Below are 17,675 nucleotides of genomic sequence, written 5' to 3' on the forward strand. Positions count from 1 at the left end.
CACCAAGTCAATCAGCTATTCAGTCAGTCAGCATATTCGCCAGCAAATCATTAATTCAGTCAGCCAGCAACCCAATCGACTAATCAGTCACTCTGCCAGTCAATAAGTTCATCATTTAACTAGTCAGCCACCATACCAGCCATGTACTCTATGACAGCTAGCTAGTCAGGCAGCGAACGAGTCTAATCACCTAACCAACCAATGAGCCCACGTAACCGTCATCCACCTAGCTACCTAAATAGCCAACGGTTAGCCACTCAACCCACCGGGGAAACACTATCCCACCAGACATCCACCTGATGCTCACAGGCAACTAGCCCACTAAACCACACAGTAGGAGAGCCATAATCTCATGTCCAGGGAGCCATCACAATAACCCTACCCCAGGAGGAGTGTCGTCAGATGCTCTGGCACCTGGGCCAATCTGGGGGAGAGAGAGAGAGAGAGAGAGAGAGAGAGAGAGAGAGAGAGAGAGAGAGAGAGAGAGAGAGAGAGAGAGAGAGAGAGAGAGAGCCAGCCAGCCAGCCAGAGGGGCCATGGGGTACAGTAGCAACAAGGCAGACAGCTCTCCCTCCCTCCCTCTCCTCTCCTCTTGCTACGGGGCCAGCAGGATGCTCATCCTCTTGTCCATGTCAGTAACACCAGCCTTTATGATCGCTGCCACACTCGCTCGCCACACATATCAACATTGTCTCTTCCTGTAACTCTTATGGCCATCTCAACACAATCGTCCAAAAGGAGAGTATTATATATATATATATATATATATATATATATATATATATATATATATATATATATATATATATATATATATATATATATAACAGGAAATATGCGCGAGACTGTTTCAGTTCCGCGAACACACGAAGACTATGGGGAAGAGAGAGAGAGAGAGAGAGAGAGAGAGAGAGAGAGAGAGAGAGAGAGAGAGAGAGAGAGAGAGAGAGAGAGAGAGTGGGGTAGAGGGGAGCGGAGGCAGCCGTTTTTTAAACCGGCAAGTGAGGGTACTGCACGTGGGAGGAGTGAGGATACTGCACGTGGAGGGGTGAGGATACTGCACGTGGAGGGGTGAGGATACTGCATATAGGAGTGAGGGTACTGCACGTGGGAGGAGTGAGGATACTGCATATAGGAGTGAGGGTACTGCACGTGGGAGGAGTGAGGATACTGCACGTGGGAGGGGTGAGGATACTGCATATAGGAGTGAGGGTACTGCACGTGGGAGGGGTGAGGATACTGCATATAGGAGTGAGGGTACTGCACGTGGGAGGGGTGAGATACTGCACGTGGGAAGGGGTGAGGATACTGCACGTGGGAGGAGTGAGGATACTGCACGTGGGAAGGGGTGAGGATACTGCACGTGGGAGGAGTGAGGATACTGCACGTGGGAAGGGGTGAGGATACTGCATATAGGAGTGAGGGTACTGCACGTGGGAAGGGGTGAGGATACTGCACGTGGGAGGAGTGAGGATACTGCACGTGGAGGGGTGAGGATACTGCACGTGGAGGGGTGAGGATACTGCACGTGGGAAGGGGTGAGGATACTGCACGTGGGAGGAGTGAGGATACTGCACGTGGAGGGGTGAGGATACTGCACGTGGGAGGAGTGAGGATACTGCACGTGGGAAGGGGTGAGGATACTGCATATAGGAGTGAGGGTACTGCACGTGGGAGGGGTGAGATACTGCACGTGGGAGGAGTGAGGATACTGCACGTGGGAGGAGTGAGGATACTGCATATAGGAGTGAGGGTACTGCACGTGGGAGGAGTGAGGATACTGCACGTGGGAGGAGTGAGGATACTGCACGTGGGAGGAGTGAGGATACTGCACGTGGGAGGAGTGAGGATACTGCACGTGGGAGGAGTGAGGATACTGCATATAGGAGTGAGGGTACTGCACGTGGGAGGAGTGAGGATACTGCATATAGGAGTGAGGGTACTGCACGTGGGAGGAGTGAGGATACTGCACGTGGAGGGGTGAGGATACTGCATATAGGAGTGAGGGTACTGCACGTGGGAGGAGTGAGGATACTGCATATAGGAGTGAGGGTACTGCACGTGGGAGGGGTGAGATACTGCACGTGGAGGGGTGAGGATACTGCATATAGGAGTGAGGGTACTGCACGTGGGAGGAGTGAGGATACTGCATATAGGAGTGAGGGTACTGCACGTGGGAGGAGTGAGGATACTGCATATAGGAGTGAGGGTACTGCACGTGGGAAGGGGTGAGGATACTGCACGTGGAGGGGTGAGGATACTGCATATAGGAGTGAGGGTACTGCACGTGGGAGGAGTGAGGATACTGCACGTGGAGGGGTGAGGATACTGCATATAGGAGTGAGGGTACTGCACGTGGGAGGGGTGGGGATACTGCACGTGGAGGGGTGAGGATACTGCACGTGGAGGGGTGAGGATACTGCACGTGGAGGGGTGAGGATACTGCACGTGGGAGGAGTGAGGATACTGCACGTGGGAGGGGTGGGGATACTGCACGTGGGAGGAGTGAGGATACTGCACGTGGGAGGGGTGAGGATACTGCACGTGGGGGGAGTGAGGATACTGCACGTGGGAGGGGTGAGGATACTGCACGTGGGAGGGGTGAGGATACTGCACGTGGGAGGGGTGGGGATACTGCACGTGGGAAGGGGTGAGGATACTGCACGTGGAGGGGTGAGGATACTGCATATAGGAGTGAGGGTACTGCACGTGGGAGGGGTGAGGATACTGCATATAGGAGTGAGGGTACTGCACGTGGGAGGAGTGAGGATACTGCACGTGGGAGGGGTGGGGATACTGCACGTGGGAGGGGTGAGGATACTGCACGTGGGGGGAGTGAGGATACTGCACGTGGAGGGGTGAGGATACTGCACGTGGGGGGAGTGAGGATACTGCATATAGGAGTGAGGGTACTGCACGTGGGAGGGGTGGGGATACTGCACGTGGGAGGGGTGGGGATACTGCACGTGGAGGGGTGAGGATACTGCACGTGGGAGGGGTGGGGATACTGCACGTGGGGGGAGTGAGGATACTGCATATAGGAGTGAGGGTACTGCACGTGGGAGGGGTGAGATACTGCACGTGGAGGGGTGAGGATACTGCATATAGGAGTGAGGGTACTGCACGTGGGAGGAGTGAGGATACTGCACGTGGGAGGGGTGAGGATACTGCACGTGGGAGGGGTGGGGATACTGCACGTGGAGGGGTGAGGATACTGCACGTGGGAGGGGTGGGGATACTGCACGTGGAGGGGTGAGGATACTGCACGTGGGAAGGGGTGAGGATACTGCAGTGGGAGGGGTGAGGATACTGCACGTGGAGGGGTGAGGATACTGCAGTGGGAGGGGTGAGGATACTGCACGTGGAGGGGTGAGGATACTGCACGTGGGAGGGGTGGGGATACTGCACGTGGGAGGGGTGAGGATACTGCACGTGGGAGGGGTGAGGATACTGCACGTGGGAGGGGTGAGGATACTGCACGTGGGAGGGGTGAGGATACTGCACGTGGGAGGGGTGAGGATACTGCACGTGGGAGGGGTGAGGATACTGCACGTGGGAGGAGTGAGGATACTGCACGTGGGAGGGGTGAGGATACTGCACGTGGGAGGGGTGGGGATACTGCACGTGGGAGGGGTGAGGATACTGCACGTGGGAGGGGTGAGGATACTGCACGTGGGAGGAGTGAGGGTACTGCACGTGGGAGGGGTGAGGATACTGCACGTGGGAGGAGTGAGGATACTGCACGTGGGGGGAGTGAGGATACTGCATATAGGAGTGAGGGTACTGCACGTGGGAGGGGTGGGGATACTGCACGTGGGAGGGGTGAGGATACTGCACGTGGGAGGGGTGAGGATACTGCACGTGGGGGGAGGGAGGATACTGCATATAGGAGTGAGGATACTGCACGTGGGAGGGGTGGGGATACTGCACGTGGGAGGAGTGAGGATACTGCACGTGGGGGGGTGAGGATACTGCATATAGGAGTGAGGGTACTGCACGTGGGAGGGGTGAGGATACTGCACGTGGGAGGAGTGAGGATACTGCACGTGGGAGGGGTGAGGATACTGCATATAGGAGTGAGGGTACTGCACGTGGGAGGGGTGAGGATACTGCACGTGGGAGGAGTGAGGATACTGCACGTGGGAGGGGTGAGGATACTGCACGTGGGGGGGGAGTGAGGATACTGCACGTGGGACGGGTTGAGATATCAAGGAGACCGGGTGATTTCACTGCACGTTAGAGGGGTGGAGACAATGCATGTGGGATGGGTGAAAACAGTCTATGTTGGGGGGGTAAGGACAGTGCATGTGGAAGGGGTGATGCCACTACAAGTCAGGGAGTGGGAAATGCATGTGGAATAGGTCGTGGGAACATTGCTTGTAGATGGATGAGGAAAACTGCATGCGTAAAGGGTGGGGACACTGCATGCGTAAAGGGTGGGGACACTGCATGCGTAAAGGATAGGGACACTGCATGCGTAAATGCTGGGGACACTGCATGCGTAAAGGGTGGAGACACTGCATGCATAAAGGATAGGGACACTGCATGCATAAAGGATAGGGACACTGCATGCGTAAATGCTGGGGACACCTTGCGTAAAGGCTGGGGACACTGCATACGTAAAGGCTGGGGACACCGCATTTGGGAAGAGTGAGGGCACTGCAAGTTGGAGGGCTGGGGACTTAATGCTACGGGGTGAAGGGCAGTGCACGAGAGGGGGAGGTGGGGCTGTTCCACTGCAGGTGGGTGTGAGGGGAGGAAATACAAGTGAAGTGAAGGACAATTTTGTGTTCTCGAGACAAACCCCCCCCCCCATCCCCCATCCCCCATCGAGTCTGCTGGATAAATGACGCATCAAGCACAGCGTAGGGAGGGGCTTGGGACCACGGGGCTGGGCGAGGGGCTGTGGGAGGAAGAAGGAGGGGGGATGGGATGTTTTGAGAAACAACTACGCAGCGCCAGCAAGTGGGGGGTGTTGGGGTGGGTGGGTTGTGGATGGGGGAATGAGGGAGACGGTAATGGAGACGGTAAGGTAAGGTAAGGTAAGGCTACGGCGGTGTGACAGATATTGATCACACACTAGGCTCCTCTCCCCCCCCCCCCCCTCCCCGTCACCTGCCCACCTGATGATGCGACAGCGCACGTCCTGCCTCGGGCCCGCCTCCGTCAGGAGGGCCTGGGGAGTTGCACGTCCTGCCTCGAGACCACTTCCGTCAGGAGGGCCTGGAGAGGGTACATGCTGCCTCGGGCCGCCTCCATCATGAGAGCCTGGGAAGCGCACGTCCTGCCACGGGACCCCCTCCGTCAGGAGGGCCTGGAGAGGGGACGTGCTGCCTCGGACCCGCCTCCAATAGGGTGAGCCTCCGAAACGCACGTTCAGCCTCGAGCACGCCTCCATCATAAGAGCATAGGGAGGGCACGTGCTGCCTCGGGGCCGCCTCGATCAAGACGGCCTGGGAAGCGCATGTCCTGTCTCGGGTCCGCCTCCATTAGGAGGGCATGGTGAGGACTCCGTCCTCCCTTGGGACCGCCTTGGTCAGGAGGTCCTGGGGAAAGCATATTCTGCCTCGGGTCCGCCTCTGTCTGGAGGGCCTTTGGAGAGCACGTCCTCCCCCGGGCCGGAATCCGTCAGGAGGGCATTGGGAGGGCTAGTGCAACCTCAGGCCCACTTCTGTCGAGGGGGAACTGGGGAGACCATGTCCTGCCTCGAGCTCGCCTCAGTCAGGAGTGCCTGTGAGGAGGGTACGTGCTACCTTGGGCCTGCCAGAAGGAGTGTCCTAGGAGGGTAAGTGCTACTTCGGGCTCGCTTCCGTCAGAAAGACCAGGGGAGGGCACTTGCTGCTTCGGGCCCGCTTACGTCAGAAGGGCCTGGGAAGGACACCTGTTGCCTTGGGCTGTCACGGGCCTTCCTCCACCAGTAAGGCCTAGGAGGGCACGCGCTGCCTCGGGCAAAATTTCCTCCTTTGTCAGGAGGCCTGGGGAAGACGCCTGCTGCCTTGGGCCAGCTTCCGTCTGGAGGGCCTCGGGAGGAGACTCGCTGATTCGGACTAGCCTCTGTCAGGAGAGCCTGAGGAAGGCATTCCCGAGGGCTCATGAGAACGGTACATAGATGGAGAAGGCGTAAGAGGCTATTACGCATTGCTGTGTGGCGTAAGAGGCTATCAACTATTGCATACACACGGCCTACGACAGACTTAACCTTAACATTTCTGCAGAGACAACTAAAAAGGTGTTCATGTACATGCAATCGCAACACATCATTAAAGTTGGAAACTGGTGACCGTACGTATTGGTTGTGTCTTTCATTAAAATATCTTGTCATCTTGGTCCTTAGCACCCATACAATCAAGCAAAACAATACAAAAATAAGCTCAGAACTCTTGAGTTATGGCAGGGTACGACCCAAATTGATGTTGATCATGTTGGAACTGATAATATTACGTATTCAGTTGACTTCATAAAGTCTCTCATACATCATCACGGACCAACTGTGGTCCTCCATAACACTAAAGGTATGAAGAGACTTGGACAAAATAAAAAAAAAAGCAAAACAAAGCCATAAGAATACTATTTGGCTCCGTCAAGACCACTGAAGTACGTTACTGTGCGGAAACAGCTCGATGTACCCAACGCTGACCATCGAATATTTGATATCTATCTCATGACGCGTCTACAGCCCCCCGCCTGGCGATCATGGCAGTGTTCTCCACTGAACTATTCAAGCATATCCGCCAACACAAAACATGCGAATCGAAAACGAGTCCAGGAAACAGCCACTCACACGACAAAGCTTTGAAGGACATCAGTTGTAAAAACAAATAATAATTATAAGGCTACGGTATTGCCCGCCGTAAGGCAATTAAATCCCTTTACCATCACCGTCCCTACGTGACCACAACCACCATCACCAACACATTGCCAAAGCCACAATCTAGACGTAAAAATAAAGTTTATGGCACTCATGAGCTTCAGAGGTTTGTGGCACTCATGAGCTTCAGAGGTTTGAGGCTCTCTTGAGCTTCACACGTTTGTGGCAATCATGAGCTTCAGAGGTTTGAGGCACTCATGAGCTTCACAGGTTTGTGGCACTCATGAGCTTCAGAGGTTTGAGGCACTCATGAGCTTCACAGGTTTGTGGCACTCATGAGCTTCAGAGGTTTGAGGCACTCATGAGCTTCAGAGGTTTGAGGCACTCATGAGCTTCAGAGGTTTGTGGCACTCATGAGCTTCAGAGGTTTGAGGCTCTCTTGAGCTTCACACGTTTGTGGCAATCATGAACTTCAGAGGTTTGAGGCACTCATGAGCTTCACACGTTTGTGGCACTCATGAGCTTCACAAGTTTGTGGCACTCATGAGCTTCACAGGTCTGTGGCAATCATGAACCTCACAGATATGTGGCACTCATGAGCTTCACAAGTTTGTGGCAATCATGAGCTTCAGAGGTTTGTGGCACTCATGAGCTTCAGAGGTTTGAGGCACTCATGAGTTTTAAAAGTTTGATCTGTAGTGACGGGCTGGTTCAACACGACCCACAAACGGGAGGGTTGGAAGTGCTATCACATCCTAACTGGTATTAGATCAGAAGGGAATGTTAGAATAAACACTAGGGCGACCATCTCACGAGAGCTGAACTGTTTGTTCGCCACACTCATCGCTCTTAAGCTTGCATGAATCACAACCACAGACAACATAATTATCTCCCGTTCTCTATCCTCGCTACTTGCCTTTCATAACCTCAGACCACAACCCGTTCTCTATCCTCGCTACTTGCCTTTCATAACCTCAGACCACAACCCGTTCTCTATCCTCGCTACTTGCCTTTCATAACCTCAGACCACAACCCGTTCTCTATCCTCGCTACTTGCCTTTCATAACCTCAGACCACAATGCAACATGGTTGTACCTCCCGGGCCTCATAAAGCCATGGGATCATTACAGATAAAGGGATTCAAATCCAACTGATGTGGGTGGATTCCCTTCTTCCTTACGTCTCCGAGGTGTTTTTGTCAAACTTGATCCTGGATGATGACGATGTTGAACACAATAGTGAACCACAAATAAGGAGTCTACAATCTGTAAAAAGGAAGGAACTAACGATCCACTTCGAGCAAGGTGGCTGCTAAGAGGGGCACCAAGATCTGCACATTCCATCACGAATGAAATGTGTCAAAACACTTGTGTGGAGGAAGTAACAAGGTCACCTCACGACAAAGATGTTATCACTGCTAAATACAGGCACTGCTGCTCTAGACATTACTGGCTTTCTAGCTTATCTGGAGCTGTTGATCATATGACTAGTGAGGGCTGTGGACTGGGATATGGACATAAACACTACCGGTAAAACACGGCCTTAGACTGTGAAAATATATGCGTACACACACACACACAATCATTATATATATATATATATATATATATATATATATATATATATATATATATATATATATATAAAGAACCTGGGTACATGCAAGCCTTCTTGTTAATCTTAAGATAACTGAAATTTAGATACTGTATCCACTTACCCAACCAGCTGATAAGCTCACGATATCGAAAGACTGTAAAGCTTATGTAATGATCCAAGTTCTTAACAACTTATGGTATAATCATTTGACCCCCTGGGGTCCCACAAAGACCCTTCGTGACCTCTGTAATCTTTCGCGCTACCGCTCACCCGTAATAACTTAGCAATCTACGCAACACGTAACAAGGACATTGCTCCCTGGATTATAGCTCAGGGCGGAAAGGCGTGGTAATCAGACAATACGCGTGCTCCATGGAAAGGGGAAGAGACGTGTAGCCGTGGTAATCAGCGTGGTAGCCACAAGACGTGGGTGCCCCTTAGACGGGTAAAGGCGCGGTAGCCAGGCGACGTGGGTGCTCCTTAGACGGGTAAAGGCGCGGTAGCCAGACGACGTGGGTGCTCCTTAGACAGGTAAAGGCGCGGTAGCCAGACGACGTGGGTGCTCCTTAGACGGGTAAAGGCGCGGTAGCCAGGCGACGTGGGTGCTCCTTAGACAGGTAAAGGCGCGGTAACCAGACGACGTGGGTGCTCCTTAGACGGGTAAAGGCGCGGTAGCCAGGCTTGGTTGTTGCCTGGGTGAGAGGAGAGGTATGGTAGCTGGGTGAGGCAGGTGTTTGCATGGGTGGGGGGATGGGCGTGGTAACTAGGGTGGGAAGATGGGCGTGGTAGCTAGGGTGTGGCAGGTGTTGCCTGGGTGGAAGGAGAGGCGTGTTCACTGGATGAGGCGAGTGTTGCCTGGGTGGGAGGAGAGGCGTGGTAGCTAGGGTGAGGCGGGTATTTCCTGGGTGGGAGGAGAGACGTGGTGGTAGCTGGGGTGAGGCGAGTGTTGCCTGGGTGGGAGAAGGGGCGTGGTAGCTAGGTGAAGGTTTTTGCGTGGGTGGAAGGAGAGGCTTTATAACTAGGTGAAGCGGGTGTAGCCTGGGTGGGAGGAGAGGCGTGGTAGCTAGGGTGATGCGGGTGTTGCCTGGGTGGGTGGAGGGGCGTGGTAGCTGGGAAGGCGAGTGTTGCCTGTGTGGGTGAAGGGGCGTGGTAGCTGGGTGAGGCGGGTATTGCGTGGGTGGGGGGAGAGGTGTGGTAGCTAGGCGAGGCGGATTGCGTGGGTGGGAGGAGAGGCGTGGTAGCTGGGTGAGACAGTTGTTGCCTGAGTGGGAGGAGGGGCGTGGTAGGTAGGTAAAGCAGGTGTTAATTGGGTGGGAGGAGAGCAGTGGGAGCTTGGTTGTTGCCTGGGTGAGAGGAGAGGTGTGGTAGCTGGGTGAGGCAGGTGTTTGCATGGGTGGAAGGATGGGCGTGGTAGCTAGGGTGGGCAAGGTAGCTAGGGTGAGGCGGGTGTTGCCTGGGTGGGAGGAGAGGCGTGGTAGCTGGGGTGAGGCGAGTGTTGCCTGGGTGGGAGGAGAGGCGTGGTAGCTAGGTGAAGGTGTCTGCGTGGGTGGAAGGAGAGGCTTTATAGCTAGGTGAAGCGGGTGTGGCCTGAGTGGGAGGAGAGGCGTGGTAGCTAGGGTGAGGCGGGTGTTGCCTGGGTGGGTGGAGGGGCGTGGTAGCTGGGTATGGCGAGTGTTGCCTGTGTGGGTGGAGGGGCGTGGTAGCTGGGTGAGGCGGGTGTTGCGTGGGTGGGAGGAAAAGTGGGGTGGCTAGGTGAGGCAGTTGTTGCGTGGGTGGGAGGAGAGGTGTGGTAGCTAGGCGAGGCGGATTGCGTGGGTGGGAGGAGAGGCGTGGTAGCTGGGTGAAGCGGGTGTTGCCTGGGTGGGAGGAGAGGCGTGATTGCTAGGTGAGGCAGTTGTTGCCTGGGTGAGTGTAGGGGCGTGGTAGCTGGGTGAGGCGGGCGTTGCCTGGGAGGGAGGAGATGCGTGGTAACTAGCTACATCTTCACGACACTCAAGTGTGTGTACTTACCACGTACACTGGGCGGGAGGCGTGACAACTCGGGGAGCCTAAGGTAGCCCGGAAATGGTGCGTTGTGGGGCGCAGGTGACACGTCGGGAATCCCTAAGGTGAGGGGTGAGCGTAGAGCATAAGGGACGCGTGGCTCACAACGAGGGATCAGAAGTCAGTGGCGTCTGGGATGACACCGTAAGACGTGACGGAGCAGAGGGCCAAGGGGGCACTTGTTACGCACAGGACGTGCGGACGAGCTAAGGAGGTCGTGGTGGACGAGATGCCACACGGAGGGGCGAGGGAGAGAGAAGGAAGTAGTCCTGGCTCGGACGACGTGACCGTGAGATGCAAGCGGAAGGAAGAGGTGGGGCGTGTGAGCCATAGGAGTCATGCATGATTCGAAGGCGCTCTCATGAATGAGGAAGGTGTGTGGTAGGTAAGGGTGAACGAGACAACACGGGAAGACCGGTGCTACACACACGGGAGGTAGTGTAGGCTAAAGGGCACGGCAACTGGTGGAGAGGACATGGGGAGGTTGTAGACACGGGGCGAGGCACACACAGACCACTGTAACTTGAAAGGGCACTGTGCTTAAGGGATGTGGCAGGTAAGGGGCATGATCGGACACAGATGCGTTCACTATTAAGTGTAGCAGCTGGTGAATGTGATGGCTGACCTCTCTCTCTCTCTCTCTCTCTCTCTCTCTCTCTCTCTCTCTCTCTCTCTCTCTCTCTCTCTCTCCACACACACACATACACTTGGAAGCGAGTGGAAGCACCGAGTCCTGCACTCTCGGCGGCCCACATGAGAAACGTCATAATTCCCAGATGGTGAACTTTGGAAAACGTGGCTCCCACTCCACATTCTAACACCGTCCTCTACTTACACGATAAACACAGAGGACTGTGGAAAACAACACCACTAGAAAATATACACATACATATATAAATAACTCCCATAAACACGTGTCAACATCGGGGTCCATACACTGTTCACCTCATTACCTGTAACTGTAGCAAACACTAGAGACAACCCGTCCAACAACAACAACAACATCTCACCAGACAAATGTGGGGCTGAGCATCCAGGTCGTGGAGTACGTCAGCCTGCCAGCCGCGGCCCCAAACAGACTGACTCATCAGGGAGGCGACCATGCAATCGGAGCAGTGAAGGTGGACGAGTCTCCAAAACCAACGTCGCGGTGTTTGCACGGTGTCCGCTCCTCCAACTTAGCCTCCCCACGCCGCCTCTCTCCCTCTCTTCTCTTCTCTCCACCAACTTCACACACACACATCCACATCCCTGCTACTTACCGCCCCCCTTCAGTACAGCTCTGCGTCAAACTCCCGCACGCCTTCTCCTACCGCCACCTCTACTCGACTCGCCCCAGCAAGTCCAGCCTCTGACGTCACACCCCCTCCTCCCTCCCGCGTGACACCATGTAGTACATGCGTTCCCTACGATGCTGCTCTACTATCACACGTCGCCCATGTCACCCCAACACTCACCGACACACGTACAATTTACTTTTTGTAAGTTCAATTTTGCCCGAAATTCTGCCACGTCTTACACACACACACACACACACACACACACACACACACACATATATATATATATATATATATATATATATATAGGGATGGGTGATGTTCAAAAGGCTAGATGGGACAGTGCTCCCCGTGACTCGTGTGTGTCTGGAGAGTGTAGTTTCAGGTGGACGTGTGACTGGTGAGGTGCTGTTTGAAGACTAACATGAAAGGGTGGTTGTCTAGTGCTTGGAGGGCGGGTGTTCAGTACTAACAGGGCTATTTCAATGTGTATGTGCTTCGTTAGCGTGACATTTACTGGGGTTAGGGTGGACCTGCGTATAGAAGCTGCAGGTGTAGGCTTTCTATTACTCCTTCAGGACTGGTAGTTAGTCATGACGTGGTTTGGATGGAAGGGGGGGGCCGGTCTTGTGCCGTTGCAAAGAAGTGAGAGGCGAGCATGATGAGATGTGATTGTATTGAAAGGATCTTTGTCTCATTGTGTCTTGTGTTGAGTAATACCGTTGCCTGGCAGCCAGTGATTGTTCCCAGTGCTCCACTGAGTGTGGGTTGCGGCTTTGCTACATATAATTTTGTGAGGGTGGAAAGCCTCGAAGGACATTGGACGTGTGTGTGTGTTGAGCCATGTGGGATGATGGGCACTGAAATCTCCAGACAGATTGCTGTTGGGTATGCTATAGGCCAGGTTTCGCCATTAGGGGGGTATATCTGAAGGACCATTGGGGAAAGGGAAGGTAGTAGTATGTAGGTGGCGAATTTGTTGATCCTGTTGCAGTAGCGTTGTTAATGTCTGTGAATAGTTTCGTAAAGCCAATGTTGTTGGAGAATGATATCTTGCCAAATGATCGCTGAGATGATACCAGTAAATGAATGCCCTAATCAAAGCCACCTCATAACGATCATATATATATATATATATATATATATATATATATATATATATATATATATATATATATATATATATATATATATATATTTTTTTTTTTTTTTTTTTTTTTTTTTTTTTATACTTTGTCGCTGTCTCCCGCGTATTGCGAGGTAGCGCAAGGAAACAGACGAAAGAAATGGCCCAACTCCCCCCATACACATGTACATACACACGTCCACACACACAAATATACATACCTACACAGCTTTCCATGGTTTACCCCGGACGCTTCACATGCCTTGATTCAATCCACTGACAGCACGTCAACCCCTGTATACCACATCGCTCCAATTCACTCTATTCCTTGCCCTCCTTTCACCCTCCTGCATGTTCAGGCCCCGATCACACAAAATCTTTTTCACTCCATCTTTCCACCTCCAATTTGGTCTCCCTCTTCTCCTCGTTCCCTCCACCTCCGACACATATATCCTCTTGGTCAATCTTTCCTCACTCATTCTCTCCATGTGCCCAAACCATTTCAAAACACTCTCTTCTGCTCTCTCAACCACGCTCTTTTTATTTCCACACATCTCTCTTACCCTTACGTTACTTACTCGATCAAACCACCTCACACCACACATTGTCCTCAAACATCTCATTTCCAGCACATCCATCCTCCTGCGCACAACTCTATCCATAGCCCACGCCTCGCAACCATACAACATTGTTGGAACCACTATTCCTTCAAACATACCCATTTTTGCTTTCCGGGATGATGTTCTCGACTTCCACACATTTTTCAAGGCTCCCAAAATTTTCGCCCCCTCCCCCACCCTATGATCCACTTCCGCTTCCATGGTTCCATCCGCTGACAGATCCACTCCCAGATATCTAAAACACTTCACTTCCTCCAGTTTCTCACCATTCAAACTCACCTCCCAATTGACTTGACCCTCAGCCCTACTGTACCTAATAACCTTGCTCTTATTCACATTTACTCTTAACTTTCTTCTTCCACACACTTTACCAAACTCCGTCACCAGCTTCTGCAGTTTCTCACATGAATCCGCCACCAGCGCTGTATCATCAGCGAACAACAACTGACTCACTTCCCAAGCTCTCTCATCCCCAACAGACTTCATACTTGCCCCTCTTTCCAAGACTCTTGCATTTACCTCCCTAACAACCCCATCCATAAACAAATTAAACAACCATGGAGACATCACACACCCCTGCCGCAAACCTACATTCACTGAGAACCAATCACTTTCCTCTCTTCCTACACGTACACATGCCTTACATCCTCGATAAAAACTTTTCACTGCTTCTAACAACTTGCCTCCCACACCATATATTCTTAATACCTTCCACAGAGCATCTCTATCAACTCTATCATATGCCTTCTCCAGATCCATAAATGCTACATACAAATCCATTTGCTTTTCTAAGTATTTCTCACATACATTCTTCAAAGCAAACACCTGATCCACACATCCTCTACCACTTCTGAAACCACACTGCTCTTCCCCAATCTGATGCTCTGTACATGCCTTCACCCTCTCAATCAATACCCTCCCATATAATTTACCAGGAATACTCAACAAACTTATACCTCTGTAATTTGAGCACTCACTCTTATCCCCTTTGCCTTTGTACAATGGCACTATGCACGCATTCCGCCAATCCTCAGGCACCTCACCATGAGTCATACATACATTAAATAACCTTACCAACCAGTCAACAATACAGTCACCCCCTTTTTTAATAAATTCCACTGCAATACCATCCAAACCTATATATATATATATATATAGTCGCTTTTTCCCGTGTAAGCGAGGGAGCGTTAAGAACAGAGGACTGAGCCTTAGAGGCAATATCCTCACTTGGCCCCCTTCTCTGTTCCTTCATTTGGAAAATTGAATATATATATATATATATATATATATATATATATATATATATATATATATATATATATATACCCTCGCCTTTGCCAAGTACCTATCTGATCAAACTCTAAGGAAGGATGAACAGCTGGGTTGACTATAGACCGACTGCCGCAACCAAAATTCGAACCTAACGTGCTCGACCTTGGACGGCCGGAGAATGCGTCAGGGTCAGCAACGCTAACAGCCACACCACAGAATTTTGACGGACAATTATCATGAGTCCTCCTCCCTGTCCTTGTCAGTCTGTCTCTTACAGTTACGTTGTCGTAGTAAGCTGGGAGAGGTAGCAGACTTCAGGCCGTGTGGAGGTTGTGTTCCACGAGTAGTTTAGAGTATTTGTGTGTGTGTGTATGTGTGTGTGTGTGTGTGTGTGTGTGTGTGTGAGTTTCCGATGCCACAGGCGATGAGTTGCAGGGTGACAAGTTTGGTCGCTGGGTATTCTGTGGAGCGGTGGGGTTTGTTTGGGAAAAGTGAGGCTGATGGTTCTTTGCTGCTGTTGGTTCTTTGCTGCTGTTCCTTGGGGTGTTTGTGCTGGAGGTGAGGGTGTTTATGGAGGGGTTATTAGGAGTTGCTGCATGTCCAATGACCTGCAAGGTCGTTTCCGGACGCCAGTAACGTGCAGTGAAAGGGGGGTATCAGTGAGTGCAATCGAAGCGTAAGATGGAGCAGTGCTTTTCAGCAATGGGTGTCTGGCTGGCACTGCGACCAGAGGTACACTGGTGGTTTAGGGTTAGGGAGGAACGTCACTGATTTGATGACCGGACCATCATCTCCAAACTGAGTATGACACTGGGTCCGGCACAGCGGCCGAGGACAGCCTGAGGCTGCGGTCCATGCGGGAGCAGGGATAGTTGGGACCCTTTGGGCTAGGAAAATGCATGAAGGATGTGCTCCCAGTAATTGACGTCCTGCCATCTATTTTTTTTTTTTTTTTTGAGCGTAGGCTGGAGGCTGCTACAGATGATCCTGGTTCTGGCATATATATATATATATATATATATATATATATCACACACCCCTGCCGCAAACCTACATTCACTGAGAACCAATCACTTTCCTCTCTTCCTACACGTACACATGCCTTACATCCTCGATAAAAACTTTTCACTGCTTCTAACAACTTGCCTCCCACACCATATATTCTTAATACCTTCCACAGAGCATCTCTATCAACTCTATCATATGCCTTCTCCAGATCCATAAATGCTACATACAAATCCATTTGCTTTTCTAAGTATTTCTCACATACATTCTTCAAAGCAAACACCTGATCCACACATCCTCTACCACTTCAGTGAATGTAGGTTTGCGGCAGGGGTGTGTGATGTCTCCATGGTTGTTTAATTTGTTTATGGATGGGGTTGTTAGGGAGGTAAATGCAAGAGTCCTGGAAAGAGGGGCAAGTATGAAGTCTGTTGGGGATGAGAGAGCTTGGGAAGTGAGTCAGTTGTTGTTCGCTGATGATACAGCGCTGGTGGCTGATTCATGTGAGAAACTGCAGAAGCTGGTGACTGAGTTTGGTAAAGTGTGTGGAAGAAGAAAGTTAAGAGTAAATGTGAATAAGAGCAAGGTTATTAGGTACAGTAGGGTTGAGGGTCAAGTCAATTGGGAGGTGAGTTTGAATGGAGAAAAACTGGAGGAAGTGAAGTGTTTTAGATATCTGGGAGTGGATCTGTCAGCGGATGGAACCATGGAAGCGGAAGTGGATCATAGGGTGGGGGAGGGGGCGAAAATTTTGGGAGCCTTGAAAAATGTGTGGAAGTCGAGAACATTATCTCGGAAAGCAAAAATGGGTATGTTTGAAGGAATAGTGGTTCCAACAATGTTGTATGGTTGCGAGGCATGGGCTATGGATAGAGTTGTGCGCAGGAGGATGGATGTGCTGGAAATGAGATGTTTGAGGACAATGTGTGGTGTGAGGTGGTTTGATCGAGTAAGTAACGTAAGGGTAAGAGAGATGTGTGGAAATAAAAAGAGCGTGGTTGAGAGAGCAGAAGAGGGTGTTTTGAAATGGTTTGGGCACATGGAGAGAATGAGTGAGGAAAGATTGACCAAGAGGATATATGTGTCGGAGGTGGAGGGAACGAGGAGAAGAGGGAGACCAAATTGGAGGTGGAAAGATGGAGTGAAAAAGATTTTGTGTGATCGGGGCCTGAACATGCAGGAGGGTGAAAGGAGGGCAAGGAATAGAGTGAATTGGAGTGATGTGGTATACAGGGGTTGACGTGCTGTCAGTGGAGTGAATCAAGGCATGTGAAGCGTCTGGGGTAAACCATGGAAAGCTGTGTAGGTATGTATATTTGCGTGTGTGGACGTGTGTATGTACATGTGTATGGGGGGGGGGTTGGGCCATTTCTTTCGTCTGTTTCCTTGCGCTACCTCGCATACGCGGGAGACAGCGACAAAGTATAAAAAAAAAAAAAAAAAAAAAATATATATATATATATATATATATATATATATATATATATATATATACACTAAATTACAACAGACACGTGATATCATAAATGCTGAAAAAAAACATATGAAAAGGAAAGACGAGATATCGAGCGTTTTCGTGTGTCTGAAGATATTTCAATACACGAAAGCGCTAAGGATCCTGAGTTTCCTTTTCCATGTGGTTGTTTTTTCAGCATATATATATATATATATATATATATATATATATATATATATATATATATATATATATATATATATATATATATATATATATATATAAACACGAATCACTGTCCCGTCTATGCACTGGACATCACCCATCCCTACAGCACAACGAACACTACATCAACGTATCCCAAGACCCTTGATGACAACACGATGCAAGTACCACAGCCAAGCAACCGGACACTTACTACACAATCGCCCCGCGCTCTTCCCCACATACGACACTAACCTTTATGACC

General features: G+C 51.1%; 1 protein-coding gene across 3 annotated transcripts in view; it reads right to left on the reverse strand.

Moving 5' to 3' along the window:
* Window positions 1-17,675, reverse strand: part of Reps (RALBP1 associated Eps domain containing) — a 246,332-nt gene that overhangs the window by 205,571 nt on the left and 23,086 nt on the right. The window contains exon 1 of one of the 3 annotated variants that reach the window (XM_071682713.1): window positions 11,458-11,565. The exons of the other annotated variants lie outside the window; for them this stretch is intronic. Within the exon in view, the coding sequence (XP_071538814.1) occupies window positions 11,458-11,550 (93 nt within the window). The 5' untranslated portion in view covers window positions 11,551-11,565. Of the gene's footprint in view, window positions 1-11,457; window positions 11,566-17,675 lie in introns of those variants that run through there. 3 annotated transcript variants of the gene reach the window in all.

The sequence above is a fragment of the Panulirus ornatus genome, chromosome 34 (assembly GCF_036320965.1).
Source record: "Panulirus ornatus isolate Po-2019 chromosome 34, ASM3632096v1, whole genome shotgun sequence".
Classification (NCBI taxonomy): Eukaryota; Metazoa; Arthropoda; class Malacostraca; order Decapoda; family Palinuridae; genus Panulirus; species Panulirus ornatus.